At 46.8% G+C, this 18413-nt stretch overlaps 1 protein-coding gene across 1 annotated transcript in view; it reads right to left on the minus strand.

Moving 5' to 3' along the window:
• Window positions 1–12533: 12533 nt before the first annotated feature.
• The window catches only part of LOC140134592 (phospholipase A2 inhibitor and Ly6/PLAUR domain-containing protein-like), a 44515-nt gene continuing 38635 nt past the window's right edge, over window positions 12534–18413 (minus strand). Inside the window, exon 5 of the mRNA XM_072155025.1 lies at window positions 12534–13094. Within this exon, the coding sequence (XP_072011126.1) occupies window positions 12904–13094 (191 nt within the window). The 3' untranslated portion in view covers window positions 12534–12903. The remainder of the gene's footprint in view (window positions 13095–18413) is intronic.

The following is an 18413-nucleotide window of genomic DNA, read 5'->3' on the forward strand; positions in this document are numbered from 1 at the left end:
ACCATAACCCTGACATGGGATCATAGGTTTTTGGACCCCAGTGTCACTCACTGTCTGGAGTGGAGCAGTGTCCGATAGATGTGTCATACATGAGACAAGATATCCCTTTAAGTGTTCTCCTGGGGTCCAGGGATGTAGCCTTACCTCTAGGATCCCACCAGGGGAGACATGTATTAGGGTCTACACTAGAGATGAGCGAACACTAAAATGCTCGGGTACTCGTTATTCGAGACGAACTTTTCCCGATGCTCGAGTGCTCGTCTCGAATAACGAACCCCATTGAAGTCAATGGGAGACTCGAGCATTTTTCAAGGGGACCAAGGCTCTGCACAGGGAAGCTTGGCCAAACACCTGGGAACCTCAGAAAAGGATGGAAACACCACGGAAATGGACAGGAAACAGCAGGAGCAGCATGCATGGATGCCTCTGAGGCTGCATAATCGCACCATTATGCCGAAATTATGGGCAACAGCATGGCCATGACAGAGTGACCGAATGAAGCTAGATAGCATCTAAAACATCCAATAATTGACCCTGACACTATAGGGGACGGCATGCAGAGGCAGCGGCAGCAGGCTAGAGAGTGTCATGGCGACATACCCTAAATGGACTCAGGCTTCAAACCAATGGGTGGCAGAGAGGAACCAAAGGAGGTGAGCAAGAAGCGCTCAAATAATATCGGTACATGATAAAAGTTTGCCAGTATATTTTGTGGATTACACAGCAGGGTGGCGACAAAGTTAACATGGAAGCCATGAAAACAACCCAAAATTCTGCCTGACACAGCTCGTTTGATAAGGGGACCATGTATGGAGGCAGTGAACTAGTAGTAGATTAAAGGTGCTGCAGTTAAAACTATGTTAGTTGGATCTTGGCATGGAGCTGGCGCTCCGCTGCCAGGCGAGCTTTCGCCAATCCAAGCCCCTGTCTCTAGGCTACTCCCCAAACAGCACTTCTAAGAACCTTTTGTATAAGATCAAGTGTAGTAGCGTTCTTATAAGTTTAGGATATGCCGGGTGAGGGGAATGTAAACAGATGCGCAAGAAGCGCTGAAATAATATCCCTAAATGGTAAAAGTTTGCAAGTATATTTTGGGGATTACACAGCAGGGTGGCGACAAAGTTAACAACTTTGATGTGGAATGCCCTGTAATAGCTCTTGGGCGGTGTGCCTTTTATCGCCTAGGCTCAGCAGTTTCAGCACCGCCTGCTGTCGCTTAGCGACGGCACTGCTGCTGTGCCTAGAGCTACCGACTGATGGCGCCATGCCCACGGATGGTAATTCGGAGGAGGAGGAGGTGGAGGAGGGGTGGGAGGAGGTATAGTAGGCCTTTGAGACCTGGACCGAGGTAGGCCCCGCAATTCTCTGCGTCGGCAGTATATGACCAGCCCCAGGGTCAGACTCGGTCCCAGCCTGCACCAAGTTAAGTGTAGTAGCGTTCTTATAAGTTTGGGATATGGCGGGTGAGGGGAATGTAAACAGATGCGCAAGAAGCGCATGATGCGCATGGAGCTGGCGTTCCGCTGCCAGGCGAGCTTTCGCCAATCCAAGCCCCTGTCTCTAGGCTACTCCCCAAACAGCACTTCTAAGAACCTTTTGTATAAGATCAAGTGTAGTAGCGTTCTTATAAGTTTAGGATATGCCGGGTGAGGGGAATGTAAACAGATGCGCAAGAAGCGCTGAAATAATATCCCTAAATGGTAAAAGTTTGCCAGTATATTTTGGGGATTACACAGCAGGGTGGTGACAAAGTTAACAACTTTGATGTGGAATCCATGAAAACAACCCAAATTTCTGCCTGACACACCTCGTTTGATAAAGGGACGATGTATGGAGGCAGCTATATGGACGACTTTTGGAGGTAGCAATGGAGACAACGTGTGGAGGCTGCTATGGAGACAATTTAATTTGGATAGTGCCTGTATGTGGCAGTCCCAAACATTTTTCAAACCAGAGGAGCAGGTAGGTGGCCCTCCAGTAAAATGGGATAGATTGAGTGCCTGTATGTGGCAGTCCCAAAAATGTTTCAAACCAGAGGAGCAGGTAGGTGGCCCTCCAGTAAAATGGAATAGATTGAGTGCCTGTATGTGGCAGTCCCAAAAATTGTTCAAACCAGAGGAGCAGGTAGGTGGCCCTGCAGTAAAATGGAATAGATTGAGTGCCTGTATGTGGCAGTCCCAAAAATTGTTCAAACCAGAGGAGCAGGTAGGTGGCCCTGCAGTAAAATGGAATAGATTGAGTGCCTGTATGTGGCAGTCCCAAAAATTGTTCAAACCAGAGGAGCAGGTAGGTGGCCCTGCAGTAAAATGGAATAGATTGAGTGCCTGTATGTGGCAGTCCCAAAAATTGTTCAAACCAGAGGAGCAGGTAGGTGGCCCTGCAGTAAAATGGAATAGATTGAGTGCCTGTATGTGGCAGTCCCAAAAATTGTTCAAACCAGAGGAGCAGGTAGGTGGCCCTGCAGTAAAATGGAATAGATTGAGTGCCTGTATGTGGCAGTCCCAAAAATGTTTCAAACCAGAGGAGCAGGTAGGTGGCCCTCCAGTAAAATGGAATAGATTGAGTGCCTGTATGTGGCAGTCCCAAAAATTGTTCAAACCAGAGGAGCAGGTAGGTGGCCCTGCAGTAAAATGGAATAGATTGAGTGCCTGTATGTGGCAGTCCCAAAAATGTTTCAAACCAGAGGAGCAGGTAGGTGGCCCTCCAGTAAAATGGAATAGATTGAGTGCCTGTATGTGGCAGTCCCAAAAATTGTTCAAACCAGAGGAGCAGGTAGGTGGCCCTGCAGTAAAATGGAATAGATTGAGTGCCTGTATGTGGCAGTCCCAAAAATGTTTCAAACCAGAGGAGCAGGTAGGTGGCCCTCCAGTAAAATGGAATAGATTGAGTGCCTGTATGTGGCAGTCCCAAAAATTGTTCAAACCAGAGGAGCAGGTAGGTGGCCCTGCAGTAAAATGGAATAGATTGAGTGCCTGTATGTGGCAGTCCCAAAAATGTTTCAAACCAGAGGAGCAGGTAGGTGGCCCTCCAGTAAAATGGAATAGATTGAGTGCCTGTATGTGGCAGTCCCAAAAATTGTTCAAACCAGAGGAGCAGGTAGGTGGCCCTGCAGTAAAATGGAATAGATTGAGTGCCTGTATGTGGCAGTCCCAAAAATTTTTTAAAACAGAGGACCGGGTAGGTGGCCCTCCAGAAAAATGGAATAGATTGAGTGCCTGTATGTGGCACTCACAAAAATTGTTTCAAACAGAGGACCGGGTAGGTGGCCCTCCAGAAAAATTAAATGCATGAAGTACTATAGCAAGAGCCAGTGGGCCCTGTCAAAAAATAGCCATTTTCCTCTGCTTTACTGTACAAAGAGGAGGAGAAGGAGGAAAATGAGGAGGAGGAGGAGGAGTGGATCAATTATTCAGGTTGAGCTTCCTTCACCTGGTGGAGATTGGAAATTCTGAGAAATCCAGCCTTTATTCATTTTAATAAGCGTCAGCCTGTCAGCGCTGTCAGTCGACAGGCGTGTACGCTTATCGGTGATGATGCCACCAGCTGCACTGAAAACCCGCTCGGACAAGACGCTAGCGGCAGGGCAGGCAAGAACCTCCAAGGCGTACAGCGCCAGTTCGTGCCACATGTCCAGCTTTGAAACCCAGTAGTTGTAGGGAGCTGTGTGATCATTTAGGACGATGGTATGGTCAGCTACGTACTCCCTCACCATCTTTCTGTAAAGATCAGCCCTACTCTGCCGAGACTGGGGACAGGTGACAGTGTCTTGCTGGGGTGACATAAAGCTGGCAAAAGCCTTGTAAAGCGTACCCTTGCCAGTGCTGGACAAGCTGCCTGCTCGCCTACTCTCCCTCGCTACTTGTCCCGCAGAACTACGCACTCTGCCGCTAGCGCTGTCAGAAGGGAAATACTGTTTCAGCTTGTGCACCAGGGCCTGCTGGTATTCATGCATTCTCACACTCCTTTCCTCTCCAGGGATGAGAGTGGGAAGATTTTGCTTGTACCGTGGGTCCAGGAGAGTGAACACCCAGTAATCGGTGCTGGAATAAATTCTTTGAACGCGAGGGTCACGGGATAGGCAGCCTAGCATGAAATCTGCCATATGCGCCAGAGTACCAACGCGTAAGAATTCACTCCCCTCACTGGCCTGACTGTCCATTTCCTCCTCCTCCAACTCCTCCAACTCCTCTTCTTCTGCCCATACACGCTGAACAGTGAAGGACTCAACAATGGTCCCCTCTTGTGTCTCGCCAACATTCTCCTCCTCTTCCTCCTCATCCTCCTCCACCTCCACCTCCTCCGATATGCGCTGAGAAACAGACCTCAGGGTGCTTTGGCTATCAACAAGGGAATATTCTTCCCCCGTCTCTTGTGACGAGCGCAAAGCTTCCGACTTCATGCTGACCAGAGAGTTTTTCAACAGGCCAAGCAGCGGGATGGTGAGGCTGATGATGGCGGCATCGCCACTGACCATCTGTGTTGACTCCTCAAAGTTACTCAGCACCTGACAGATATCAGACATCCACGTCCACTCCTCATTGTAGACTTGAGGAAGCTGACTGACCTGACTACCAGTTCTGGTGGAAGTTGACATCTGGCAGTCTACAATCGCTCTGCGCTGCTGGTAAACTCTGGATAACATGGTCAGTGTTGAATTCCACCTCGTGGGCACGTCGCACAACAGTCGGTGAGCGGGCAGTTGGAGGCGGCGCTGCGCTGCCCTGAGAGTGGCAGCATCTGGGCTGGACTTCCTGAAATGCGCACAGATGCGGCGCACCTTCGTGAGCAAATCAGACAGATTGGGGTATGTCTTGAGGAAACGCTGCACTATCAGATTTAACACATGGGCCAGGCATGGCACATGTGTCAGTCTGCCGAGTTGCAGAGCCGCCACCAGGTTACGGCCGTTGTCACACACAACCATTCCCGGCTTGAGGTTCAGCGGTGCCAGCCACAGATCAGTCTGCGCCGTGATGCCCTGTAATAGCTCTTGGGCGGTGTGCCTTTTGTCGCCTAGGCTCAGCAGTTTGAGCACCGCCTGCTGTCGCTTAGCGACGGCACTGCTGCTGTGCCTAGAGCTACCGACTGATGGCGCCGTGCCCACGGATGGTAGTTCGGAGGAGGAGGTGGAGGAGGGGTGGGAGGAGGAGGAGGCATAGTAGGCCTGAAACACCTGGACCGAGGTAGGCCCCGCAATCCTCGGCGTCGGCAGTATATGAGCAGCCCCAGGGTCAGACTCGGTCCCAGCCTCCACCAAGTTAACCCAATGTGCCGTCAGCGATATATAGTGGCCCTGCCCGGCAGCACTCGTCCACGTGTCCGTGGTCAGGTGGACCTTGTCAGAAACGGCGTTGGTCAGGGCACGGATGATGTTGTCTGACACGTGCTGGTGCAGGGCTGGGACGGCACATCGGGAAAAGTAGTGGCGGCTGGGGACCGAATACCGAGGGGCGGCCGCCGCCATGAGGTTGCGAAAGGCCTCGGTCTCTACTAGCCTATAGGGCAGCATCTCCAGGCTAAGCAATCTGGAGATGTGCACATTAAGGGCTTGGGCGTGCGGGTGGGTTGCACTATATTTGCGTTTCCGCTCCAGCGTCTGGGGTATGGAGAGCTGAACGCTGGTGGATGCTGTGGAGGATCGTGGAGGCGACGATGGGGTTTTTGTGGCAGGGTCCTGGGCAGGGGGCTGACTATCAGCTGACACAGGGGAAGGAGCAGTGGTGTGCACGGCCGGAGGTGAACGGGCTTGTTGCCACTGAGTGGGGTGCTTAGCATTCATATGCCTGCGCATACTGGTGGTAGTTAAGCTAGTAGTGGTGGAACCCCTGCTGAGCCTGGTTTGGCAAATGTTGCACACCACAGTCCGTCGGTCATCCGGTGTTTCCTTAAAGAACCTCCACACTTCTGAAGATCTAGCCCTCGCCGCAAGAGCCCTCACCACGGGAGCTTCACTAGTTGACAGTGGCGCTGATGCACCAGCTCTGGCCCTGCCTCTCCGTCTGGCCCCACCACTGCCTCTTCCAACCTGTTCAGGTCGAGGACTCTCCTCCGTCTCAGAAGCACTGTGTTCACCCGGCCTCTCAACCCAGCTTGGGTCTGTCACCTCATCATCCTCCGATCCCTCAGTCTGCTCCCCCCTCGGACTTCCTGCCCTGACAACAACTTCCCCACTGTCTGACAACCGTGTCTCCTCATCGTCGGACACCTCTTTACACACTTCCACTACGTCAAGAAGGTCATCATCACCCACAGACTGTGACTGGTGGAAAACCTGGGCATCGGAAAATTGCTCAGCAGCAACCGGACAAGTGGTTTGTGACTGTGGGAAGGGTCCAGAAAACAGTTCCTCAGAGTATGCCGGTTCAAATGCCAAATTTTCCTGGGAGGGGGCAGACTGGGGGGGAGGAGGCTGAGGTGCAGGAGCTGGAGGAGTGGCGATTTCGGTGACATGGGTGGACTGTGTGGAAGACTGACTGGTGGTGGACAAATTGCTCGAAGCATTGTCAGCAATCCACGACATCACCTGTTCGCACTGTTCTGGCCTCAACAGTGCTCTACCACGAGTCCCAGTAACTTCAGACATGAACCTAGGGAGTGTAGCTCTGCGGCGTTCCCCTGCTCCCTCATCAGCAGGTGGTGTCTCACCCCGCCCAGGACCACGGCCTCTGACCCCTGCAGTAGTTGGACGCCCACGTCCCCGCCCTCGTCCTCTACCCCTAGCCCTCGGGTTAAACATTTTTAAAATGAGAGTTATAACTTTATTTTTTTTTTTACTTTTTTTTGTTTTTTTTTGTGTTTTTTTTTTTTTTTTGTGTTTTTTGTTTTTTTTTGAGTTTTTAAAACCAAACAATGCTATCCTATTGCTATGGCTATTTTCTAGCCAAGTATCAAAGGAAGCACAGTACTATGCCAGATGAGATGACACTGAGTTATTGCCTAATAGAAATCCAACCCCTACTGAATTTTGCCACTTCGGCCTTTGCTATGGATATGTGCGCCACTAAGCGCAGAACACAGCGGTCGCAAGTCCCACTACAAATTGCTCAGAATTGGCAAGTACATGCACTGCAGAAACTACAGCCACCAGCAGATCAACCAGAAATCAAATATATAGAACGCTACTGTAGGCTTCAAGATCAAGAAGCTGTTTGTATTCTCCTATGGCTATTTTCTAGCCAAGTATCAAAGGAAGCACAGTACTATGCCAGATGAGATGACACTGAGTTATTGCCTAATAGAAATCCAACCCCTACTGAATTTTGCCACTTCGGCCTTTGCTATGGATATGTGCGCCACTAAGCGCAGAACACAGCGGTCGCAAGTCCCACTACAAATTGCTCAGAATTGGCAAGTACATGCACTGCAGAAACTACAGCCACCAGCAGATCAACCAGAAATCAAATATATAGAACGCTACTGTAGGCTTCAAGATCAAGAAGCTGTTTGTATTCTCCTATGGCTATTTTCTAGCCAAGTATCAAAGGAAGCACAGTACTATGCCGGATGAGATGACACTGAGTTATTGCCTAATAGAAATCCAACCCCTACTGAATTTTGCCACTTCAGCCTTTGCTATGGATATGTGCGCCACTAAGCGCAGAACACAGCGGTCGCAAGTCTCACTACAAATTGCTCAGAATTGGCAAGTACATGCACTGCAGAAACTACAGCCACCAGCAGATCAACCAGAAATCAAATATATAGAACGCTACTGTAGGCTTCAAGAAGCTGTTTGTATTCTCCTATGGCTATTTTCTAGCCAAGTATCAAAGGAAGCACAGTACTATGCCAGATGAGATGACACTGAGTTATTGCCTAATAGAAATCCAACCCCTACTGAATTTTGCCACTTCAGCCTTTGCTATGGATATGTGCGCCACTAAGCGCAGAACACAGCGGTCGCAAGTCTCACTACAAATTGCTCAGAATTGGCAAGTACATGCACTGCAGAAACTACAGCCACCAGCAGATCAACCAGAAATCAAATATATAGAACGCTACTGTAGGCTTCAAGAAGCTGTTTGTATTCTCCTATGGCTATTTTCTAGCCAAGTATCAAAGGAAGCACAGTACTATGCCAGATGAGATGACACTGAGTTATTGCCTAATAGAAATCCAACCCCTACTGAATTTTGCCACTTCAGCCTTTGCTATGGATATGTGCGCCACTAAGCGCAGAACACAGCGGTCGCAAGTCTCACTACAAATTGCTCAGAATTGGCAAGTACATGCACTGCAGAAACTACAGCCACCAGCAGATCAACCAGAAATCAAATATATAGAACGCTACTGTAGGCTTCAAGAAGCTGTTTGTATTCTCCTATGGCTATTTTCTAGCCAAGTATCAAAGGAAGCACAGTACTATGCCAGATGAGATGACACTGAGTTATTGCCTAATAGAAATCCAACCCCTACTGAATTTTGCCACTTCAGCCTTTGCTATGGATATGTGCGCCACTAAGCGCAGAACACAGCGGTCGCAAGTCTCACTACAAATTGCTCAGAATTGGCAAGTACATGCACTGCAGAAACTACAGCCACCAGCAGATCAACCAGAAATCAAATATATAGAACGCTACTGTAGGCTTCAAGAAGCTGTTTGTATTCTCCTATGGCTATTTTCTAGCCAAGTATCAAAGGAAGCACACTACTATGCCAGATGAGATGACACTGAGTTATTGCCTAATAGAAATCCAACCCCTACTGAATTTTCCCACTTCGGTCTTTGCTATGGATATGTGTGCCACTAAGAGCTAAACACAACGGTAGCAAGTCCCCCTGCTAATTCCTCACAAAATGGTAAAAGATGCAAATTAAAATAAAAAAAGTAGAACGTTATTGTAGCCCTAAGAAGGGCTGTTGGGTTCTTTGAGAATCACTCCTGCCTAACAGTAAGCTAATAGAACACCCTAACGCTTTCCCTGAGCAGCAGCAGCTCTCTCCCTAGCGGCATCCAGAGACAGAATGATCCGAGCAGCGCGGCCAGCGGCTAGTCTATCCCAGGGTCACCTGATCTGGCCAGCCAACCACTGCTATCGACGTGTAAGGGTACCACGTCATGCTGGGTGGAGTGCAGAGTCTCCTGGCTTGTGATTGGCTCTGTTTCTGGCCGCCAAAAAGCAAAACGGCGGGAGCTGCCATTTTCTCGAGCGGGCGAAGTATTCGTCCGAGTAACGAGCAGTTTCGAGTACCCTAATGCTCGACCGAGCATCAAGCTCGGACGAGCATGTTCGCTCATCTCTAGTCTACACCCCTTCCACTCATCAGAGATCCAGCCCTGCTCCCTGCACTATTGTCCCCCTGGTACGTGTTTGGGCTGGGGTCCAATGTATTCAGGCTCTGATGGTTTCATCCACAGACTATGGAGACTGCAGTATCACAATGTCCTCTACTTGGATCTAAATGCACAAAACAGGAAATGGATCCTGTAATCTGCAGATATTTATAGCTGGGACACAGCCGGCGCCGGATGGAGGGTAACTCCTCACATCTGTTCTGTCCAAACCCAGGAAAACACTAATTACTGTCTTGTGGGTGGCTGTGCTGGCGGAGCAGGACCCAGAAAACTGTGATGTGTGATACTGTGTGCTGAGCCAGGGTATCTAAGCCCATCAGGTGTGATACTGTGTGCTGAGCTAGGGTATCTAAGCACATCATGTGTGATACTGTGTGCTCAGCCAGGGTATCTAAGCCCATCATGTGTGATACTGTGTGCTCAGCCAGGGTATCTAAGCCCATCATGTGTGATACTGTGTGCTCAGCGAGGGTATCTAAGTGCATCATGTGTGATACTGTCTGCTGAGCCAGAGTATCTAGGCATATTCTATGTGCTTCATTGTCTGCTTATCCAGGGTATCTAAGCCCATCATGTGTGATACTGTGTGCTCAGCGAGGGTATCTAAGTGCATCATGTGTGATACTGGGTGCTGAGCCAGGGTATCTAGGCATATTCTATGTGCTTCATTGTCTGCTTATCCAGGGTATCTAAGCCCATCATGTGTGATACTGTCTGCTTGTTCAGGGTATCTACGCCCTAATCTATTGTGAGAAAGTGAGAACCGCTATCTGCAGACTGTGGTAAGCAGGAGTAGTCAGTTTGGTCTATCTTGGCCTCGCTAGCATAGACACCTTTGTAATGTCCGTACTGGGCTGCTTATTATGGAGTAGGGGTAGTGGGACTCCTACTCCATCCGGGCTTCGGTCCTGGGTTTCTGTATAGCCCACAGGTGCAGGGTCACAGGGGCAGGGTTAGAGCCTGACTTAGACTGCAGGCCAGAAGCAGTAGGTGAGGCACTACCTGGAGAGCTGAAGGCTGGACCGTGTTCACACAGCAAAGGTAACTGAGTGCCTCCTGTACTACTGCTGGCCAAGACCGTGTGCCAGGCAGCCTGGTACCTGTATAGCTAAGACCTGATATTGTATTAGGCAGCGCCTAGCCGGGCAGGATTTATTTTTGTATTTTGTATGTGTCTAAGCCAAGGCTGAATTTGTGTTTTGACAAAGAAGTGTGATTAAAACACTTGAAATTTGGACTTCAACTCTGCATGTGTCCCTGCTTCCTGCACTGCTACAAGACATCTACCAGAGCAATTCCCTACACTATATATAATCTTATTTACATTTCTCCATCTCCTCCGTCTCCCTCTCCTCTGTCTCTCCCCGCATTACATTGAGGTGTGATGTCCCCTGTAAGTGTGTGACGCGGCACTTCTGATATTCCCTTCCTGAGTGACACAGTTTGGTTTATTGCTGTGTCATCATTACTTATAGCCATTGTTTGTGTGAGATATAATTGTTATTGTCTTTTATTTCTCTGTGAGTGATGATGATCCACTGCCCGGGGCACAGCGGGGACAGGAGGGGGAACATCTCAGTGTATGTGGATTTGTACCTGTGCAAGTGAATACGATTGTGAAAGTTACCTATAAAATATGTCTTAACTTGTCTGTTCAATGACTCATTTTATTTTGCTCTAAACCTGAAAAACTCTTTTGTTTTGGCTTGAGGTAAAACTCATCCAATATTATTATCAGGTTAGTAATAATTGTTTTATAAGCACATGACGTTACTCATCCTGTACTGATCCTATCCAAACAACTGGAAATGTGTCTTATATCCCAGGTCCTTCTGCTGTGATTACTGCTTTGCACAGTCTTGGCTTCTCTTGATGAGATACAAGAGGTAGTCACCTTAAGAGGTTCTCACATCACAGGTGCCCTGTCAGGGGTAGTAAGTGGGGATTTCTTGCCTTATAAATGGGACTGGGACCATCAGTTGTGTTGTGCAGGAGTCAGGGGGATAAACTGCTGATCGTCCTACTGAATAGACTGGTAGAATATGTATTATGGCTAAAAAAAAGCAGCTAAGTAAAGGAAAATAAGTGGTCATTATTACTTTAAAGGAAACCTATTATGTGATTTGATGCATTATGAAGCAAACATACCTTGAGAATGCTGTAGCTACACTGATGCAGAAACATATCTTGGTTAATCCCTGAGATGAGTGGTTTTGCTGAAAAAACAATTATAACATTCACGACCTTGGGAAAGCTGGGTCAAGCTGGCTGCCCACATAAACACATTAGACACGAGCTTGAAATTACAAATGGAGATTAGTCAAGACATGACTAATCAACCTAAGCTGGATCACTCATACACAGCAGCTGGGGGATGGTGCAGTGATTGATTATTCTGCCTTCAAGCACAACCCAGGGATTACATCATCCTCTCCTCAAAAGAAAAACTCACCTGCTAGGAGAAGCTGATGGTCTGATGAGTCCAAATTTGAAATCTTTGGTTCCAACCACCGTGTCTTTGTGCAACGCAGAAAGGGGGAACAAATGGAGGAGGAGGTGTGATGGTGTGTGTGTGGGAGGGGGGGGGGTTGCTGGTGACATTGTTGGGTGTGATGGTGTGTGTGTGTGGGGGGGCTTTGCTGGTGACACTGTTGGGGACTATACTGGACCAGCATGGTTACCACAACATCTTGCAGCGGCTGCGATTCCATCCGGTTTGCATTTCGTTGGACCATCATTTATTTTTTAACAGGACAAGACCCCAACCACCTCCAGGCTGTGTAAGGGCTATTTGACCAAGAAGAAGAGTGATGGCGGCTATGCCAGATGATCTTGACTCCACTGTCACCAGACATGAACCCAATCCAGATGGTTTGGGTTGAGCTGGACCACAGAGTGAAGGCAAATGAGCCAACAAGTGCTAAGCATTTCTGGGAACTCCTTTAAGACTGTTGGAAGACCATTTCAGGTGACTACCTCTTGTATCTCATCAAGAGAAGCCAAGAGTGTGCAAAGCAATGATCACAGCAAAGGGAACCTGAAATATAAGACACATTTTCAGTTGTTTCACACTTTTTGTTAAGTGTGAATCCACAATTTTTATAGCCATGACAATACAGAAAACTCTTTTGAATGAGAAGGTGTGTCAAAACTTTTGGTTTGTACTGTACATACATGACATTATTTTAAAATAGATCTAAAATTTACCATAAAAATAATAGGTTGGCAACACAATACAAAATTTTTTAGTTTTTTAATGAAAAAGTAGTGCAGAAAAAATATATAATAAATATAAATTTGTCACATTATGTTCTTGGTGCCCTACATAAATGCTACATAAATAAATGGGATAAGTTCCAATCAGTACAACTCTACATTCTATGGGAGCAACAATTTACTAACATTCTCAGTTTTTTATTAAAACATAGTGGTAGATTGACCAATGAGTCTACCTGGGGCCCTAGAAGAAGACAAAGGAGGTGAGATATGCTGCTTCAGAATTTTTTTTTTTTTTCATTTTCATTAAAATCTCTAAAATAATGTAATAATGTAAGTAAGGCATTGTTAGAAGAAGACATTATACATTTGTATATGTTCCAGTATCGGTTCTATTGTGAGTATATCGCGACAATGGTGAGCGTAGCCAGGAGCGGTAGCAGAAGCCCATTGTCTCTCAAACACTCCCCATTGTTCTTGTTGCTCATATCCTGGATGGAGACTGAAGATCCACGGAAGGCAGCGCCCCCTTTAGACCTCTCCATACTCTCAGAGGCACAACCAGCCACGGTGATAGCTCCCCCTGCAAGATAAGACGGACACTTAGTACCGGTGCAGCATGAGCTTAGTGTAACTGTGCAGGCCTCAAAAAGTGGTGGGCATGATGGATGGAAATCAATGATAGAGACAGTTTAGCTCCTCCTCCCCTCCCTGCACAGTGACCTCTGCACAGGTCACAGAGCATGCTCACTACACTTTCCCTTGAAGGCAATGGGTATTTGATGTTTCTTATGATCAGTTTTTTGGAAATATTGTTGAAGTAGATCAGTGTAGACAATTATCTTCATATTCACATAATAAACATTGAAATGATACATGACACTTAACTTCATTAGAAATTTGGGTCCTAGCCTGGGTTCAGTTTAACTAATGTGGGCATTAAAGGGGTTTTCTCACAAAGACAAGTTAGGCCCTATCCACGGGATAGGGCCTAACTTGCTGACCAGTGTGGGTCTCATTGCTGAGACCCCTGCAGATCGCGGAAACTAGGGGTCCGACTGTCCCCTCGTTGCTCCATGACCGCACATGATTGTTCTGATCCATTAATCTCTATGGAGCTGGCGAAGATCGGTGAGCGCGGCGCTCAGGCCATTTCCATCAGCTCTATAGAGATGAATAGAGCAGAACGGTCATGTGCGGCTGTCTGCTCCATTAGTCTGACGAGCGTCGAGGGGTCGCGAACCCCCATTTGTGATCTGTGAGGGTCTCAGCACTGAGACCCCACTGATCAGCAAGTTAGGCCCCACGTCATGGATAAGGCTTAACTTTTCTTTGTGGGAAAACCCCTTTAACTCTTTAAATGCTGCTGGAAAAGTCACCAGGAGCAATGACCCTGCTCAAAATGGTTGCACGCAAGTACCGTATTTTTTGGACTATAAGACGCACATTTTTTCCCCAGAAGATGGGGAAAAAACTGTGGTGCGTCTTATAGTCCGAATAGAGCACATGACAGTAAGCGCAGGGGCAGTGCTGAGCTCGGCTCCACACACAGCTGCCGCCTGCTGGTTTCTGTGAGCAGCGGAGCTCAGTAATCAGATTGAATGCACACTGACTGACACCACTTCCAGGTTATGAAGGGAAGCACAAGCCACGCCCCCTCAGCACGGAGCTCTCACTGTGACTGATGCCTGACAGATCACTATCTTCTCCCAGAGACCCAGCATCAAATAACACTAAAGATGGGACAGGAAATGTGACCAGTACTTCTCTGCTCCTGTGCCTGCTGTGCTGTTCTCACAGGTGTGTGAAACTGAACAATTCACAAACAGTGCTTGTACAAGGTCATATGAGCTTACAGTCTATGTCACCTCCCGTGTCCTCCTCCTCCTCATAGATTGTAATCGCTTGTGACCATTGTACAAGCACTGTCACCTCCCGTGTCCTCCTCCTCCTCATAGATTGTAAGCTCTTGTGACCATTGTACAAGCACTGTCACCTCCTGTGTCCTCCTCCTCATAGACTGTAAGCTCTTGTGACCATTGTACAAGCATTGTCACCTCCTGTGTCCTCCTCCTCCTCATAGATTGTAAGCTCTTGTGACCATTGTACAAGCACTGTCACCTCCTGTGTCCTCCTCCTCATAGATTGTAAGCTCCTGTGTCCATTGTACAAGCACTGTCACCTCCTGTGTCCTCCTCCTCATAGATTGTAAGCTCCTGTGACCATTGTACAAGCACTGTCACCTCCTGTGTCCTCCTCCTCATAGATTGTAAGCTCCTGTGACCATTGTACAAGCACTGTCACCTCCTGTGTCCTCCTCCTCATAGATTGTAAGCTCCTGTGACCATTGTACAAGCACTGTCACCTCCTGTGTCCTCCTCCTCATAGACTGTAAGCTCTTGTGACCATTGTACAAGGATTGTCAACTCCTGTGTCCTCCTCCTCATAGACTGTAAGCTCTTGTGACCATTGTACAAACATTGTCACCTCTTGTGTCCCCTCCTCCTCCTCATAGATTGTAAGCTCTTGTGGCCATTGTGCAAGCATTGTCACTGCCTGTGTCCTCCTCCTAGTAGATTGTAAGCTCTTGTGACCATTGTACAAGCATTGTCACCCTGTGTCCTCCTCCTCCTCATAGATTGTAAGCTCTTGTGAGAATTTGTCACATATACTCATACATACAGCCCTGGTAACTCTTGAGACCCCCTGACTACGTGTCAACATAATTCTATAATTCCCATCACTAATTCTGCCACCAACACTGGCTGATCTTCCTGCTAGCCAAGCCCTAGCCAATCAGTGTTGGGTCAAAGTAACAACACTTCCCCCCGACCACCAAGTGTTCTGTATAGGGCTGTATCTGATAGAACACTTGTAGTGTCGGCACAGGAGTCATCCTTCAGCATCAGGTAACAGTGTCCCATAAAATGTCCCCTAATAAAGTGTCCCCATTAATTCTCCCCGAACACAGTACACTATTAAAACTTCACCAAATGTCACTCAATGACTCCTAATAAAAGTACCCCCTACACAGTCCCCTTAGGCTACACTCACATGAACGTGTGCCCGCCGTACCATAGCAAGGCTGGCACACGTTGATCCCCAGGAGAGGAGGAGGGGGTGAGGGCTGCTCGCCCCCTACCCCTCTCCAAAGTGAAACATGGCTGTACCGCCCCATACAGCGCCGTTACTTTACTGTTAAATATTTTAGCACACTATTTGGGGGGGGGGGGATTTTTTCTTATTTTTCCACCTCTAAAACCTAGGTGCGTCTTATGATCCAGTGCGTCTTATAGTCCGAAAAATACGGTACCTTAACCCAGAACCAAATTGAGTTTTAAAAATAAACCAATAAATTCATCACCTATTATATGGGTATATTATCAATGTTGTTATCCTTGAATCCTCCTTTAAGGTCCTCCACTGCTCTATACTGACATATGAAGATTATCTGCATATATGTAAAGCGCTACAGAATATCATGGTGATATATCAATTTTTATTATATGATTGTGCCTTTGGTGTGACCTCTGCTTGTATGTAGTCCCAGAGCTTCCATGTCACAATCGTATCTTACATCATATATTGCTCCTTCTTTATAATTATTATGTATATTCCCATAATTCCCATTACAAATCCTACAATTACAATCAATTTACTGCAGGGATTTTACAGCTACAACCTGCTACTGTGGAGAAGCTACTGTGGAGAAGCTACTGTGGAGAAGCTACTGTGGAGAAGCTACTGTGGAGAACTGAAATGTTGAAAAATCTAATCATTATAGGCCAAGGTTGTGTCCAATGGTGGAACTTAGACCAATCCAAAATCTGTACTGGACCACCAGTAATCATGTGCTATTTATAGTCCTGTACTCCTCATAGAGAAAAGATTTTCCAATGGGGAATGTTTGGTTGTTGTATGATATTGATGTTGTGCTGAGGGCGACAGATTCATGAATTGTGGTGCCTTATTTTCATGAATCTAGCGCCCTCTGCACTGCCCCAACAGAGTGCACCAACTCTTTTGGTGCACCTTTAACATTGGGTGTGCAACACAATACTGTTGGACTCTTCACGATATGTGTCGCCCATTGCGATTCTGCATTAGAACGCCTCATTTTGGTGAAGAAATTTGTGTTGCTTCGGGAATAGTGCAACCGCAACACAAAAGTGTTGCATGTGGGGCGCGGACCCTTCTTAAATACATGTGCAAGCAGTTTGGACAGAAAACAGGTGCTGGGGCTTTAGTAAATCTGGACCATTGACTTGAATTATAAACTACACATTTTGCATAAAAAATAAATGAAGATCCCAATAATAAGGATTTCCAGAAAGAAGAGGCTGCCAGGGTAGAGCTCAGCTAAAGAACGTCCAACAGGTGAAATACAACATTCTCTCATTGAGATGAAAATAACAATTTTTGATCAACTTTTTTACTAGATTGACCCAGTTTTTTATCCTTGTTTTTTTTTTTCTTCAAAATATTGTAAACCACCCAAAACATTTTTATCCAAAAACAAGGATACAATTTTGTAAAATTTGACTGGGGTGTCACTGTTCACCTAACTTATTGCCATGAAGATAAACTTGGCTCCATCTCTAAATGTTTGTTCGAGTCTTTGACGAGAGACTTGGAAGAACCACAAAGAATAAAATTACTTTCAGAAGGACGCGGTGACAATGAAGATGCTTGGGGTAGATAAAGACATAACAAAACAATACAATTCACATTCATTAAACTCCTAAAAGCTGAGATTATGAGACACAATGGAAAAATAATGGCTTGAACCACCTTGGGTCATGTTTCTAGGACAAGATCTTTTGGAACAACAATAAGATCTGAATTGTGAGATTTACTTTAGAAACAGGTTATTCCTCTTCTTCCTACTTTTTGTCTTAGAATATTTTAGAAGATATTCAATCACAAACTTGACGTTCTGTGTGAATGTGAGGCCAAGCGAAGTGTATGACCCTTTTTGTGATTTTAGGGAAGCCGGAACACAAATTTTTGGAATTAGATAGAGAGGCATTTATCCAGACTGCTGTTTTGTACACTGATATTGACAATCCCTGCAGTGGTGGAGCCAGGAACCAAGGGGTTGTACTAACTTTGATTGTTATCCCATATCCATAGTTCGAAATGGGTCATGCTCTTACTAACTGATGGAGCGGCAGGTTAAGTATTCCTACTGCCTGTCCATGCACTACAATGGGAGGGCTGGAAACTGCTTAGCACATGGCTCGTCTATCTCCGGTGTTTTCATAGACAGTGAATCAGGCGATAGCTGAGCCCGTTTCATTCAATTTGCCAGAGCAAGACTCCTGTTTTCATGAACTACAGGGTCTGTTTTCATGGGTGGTGGGAGTCCATGCAGTTGGAAGTTTGCAGATATTTTAAGCAACATGTATTCCATAAATATTGTTAAGAAACTAGATAACAAAAATTTGCAAGCCTACGATTCGCAACCAGTGGTGAGCAAACTATTTGGAATTCGTCTGAAGCCACATTTTTAAAATCCCCAAGGTGCAACAGCCGCCATTTAAGTCAATGTTCACTGTTTAAAGTCAACCCCAGCATTTAAAAAAAAACGCAAGCATGCACATGCATGGACATTGCTAGGCGTCATTCTAGCAATGTCCATTGTCCATTTTCGATAAGTAATGATCATCCCCAATTTGGTAGTGCCCAGCGCCGCCAAGTGCTTAGTGCTGGCGCATGGGCACAGCCAGTTAAATACCGGCCATCAGTACCAACAACAATTGCAGGACTTAGCTGCGGAAGCAAGTTGAGACGACCCAGCCCCAAACTTCTAATGAAATTTAGGTTCGGTTTCAGGGGACTTGAACCCAGAAGGTTCTGTACAAACCAAAACTTTGCATTTCAAGTCCTCTATTTACAATTA

Source organism: Engystomops pustulosus, chromosome 6 (genome assembly GCF_040894005.1).
Source record: "Engystomops pustulosus chromosome 6, aEngPut4.maternal, whole genome shotgun sequence".
NCBI classification, from domain to species: Eukaryota; Metazoa; Chordata; class Amphibia; order Anura; family Leptodactylidae; genus Engystomops; species Engystomops pustulosus.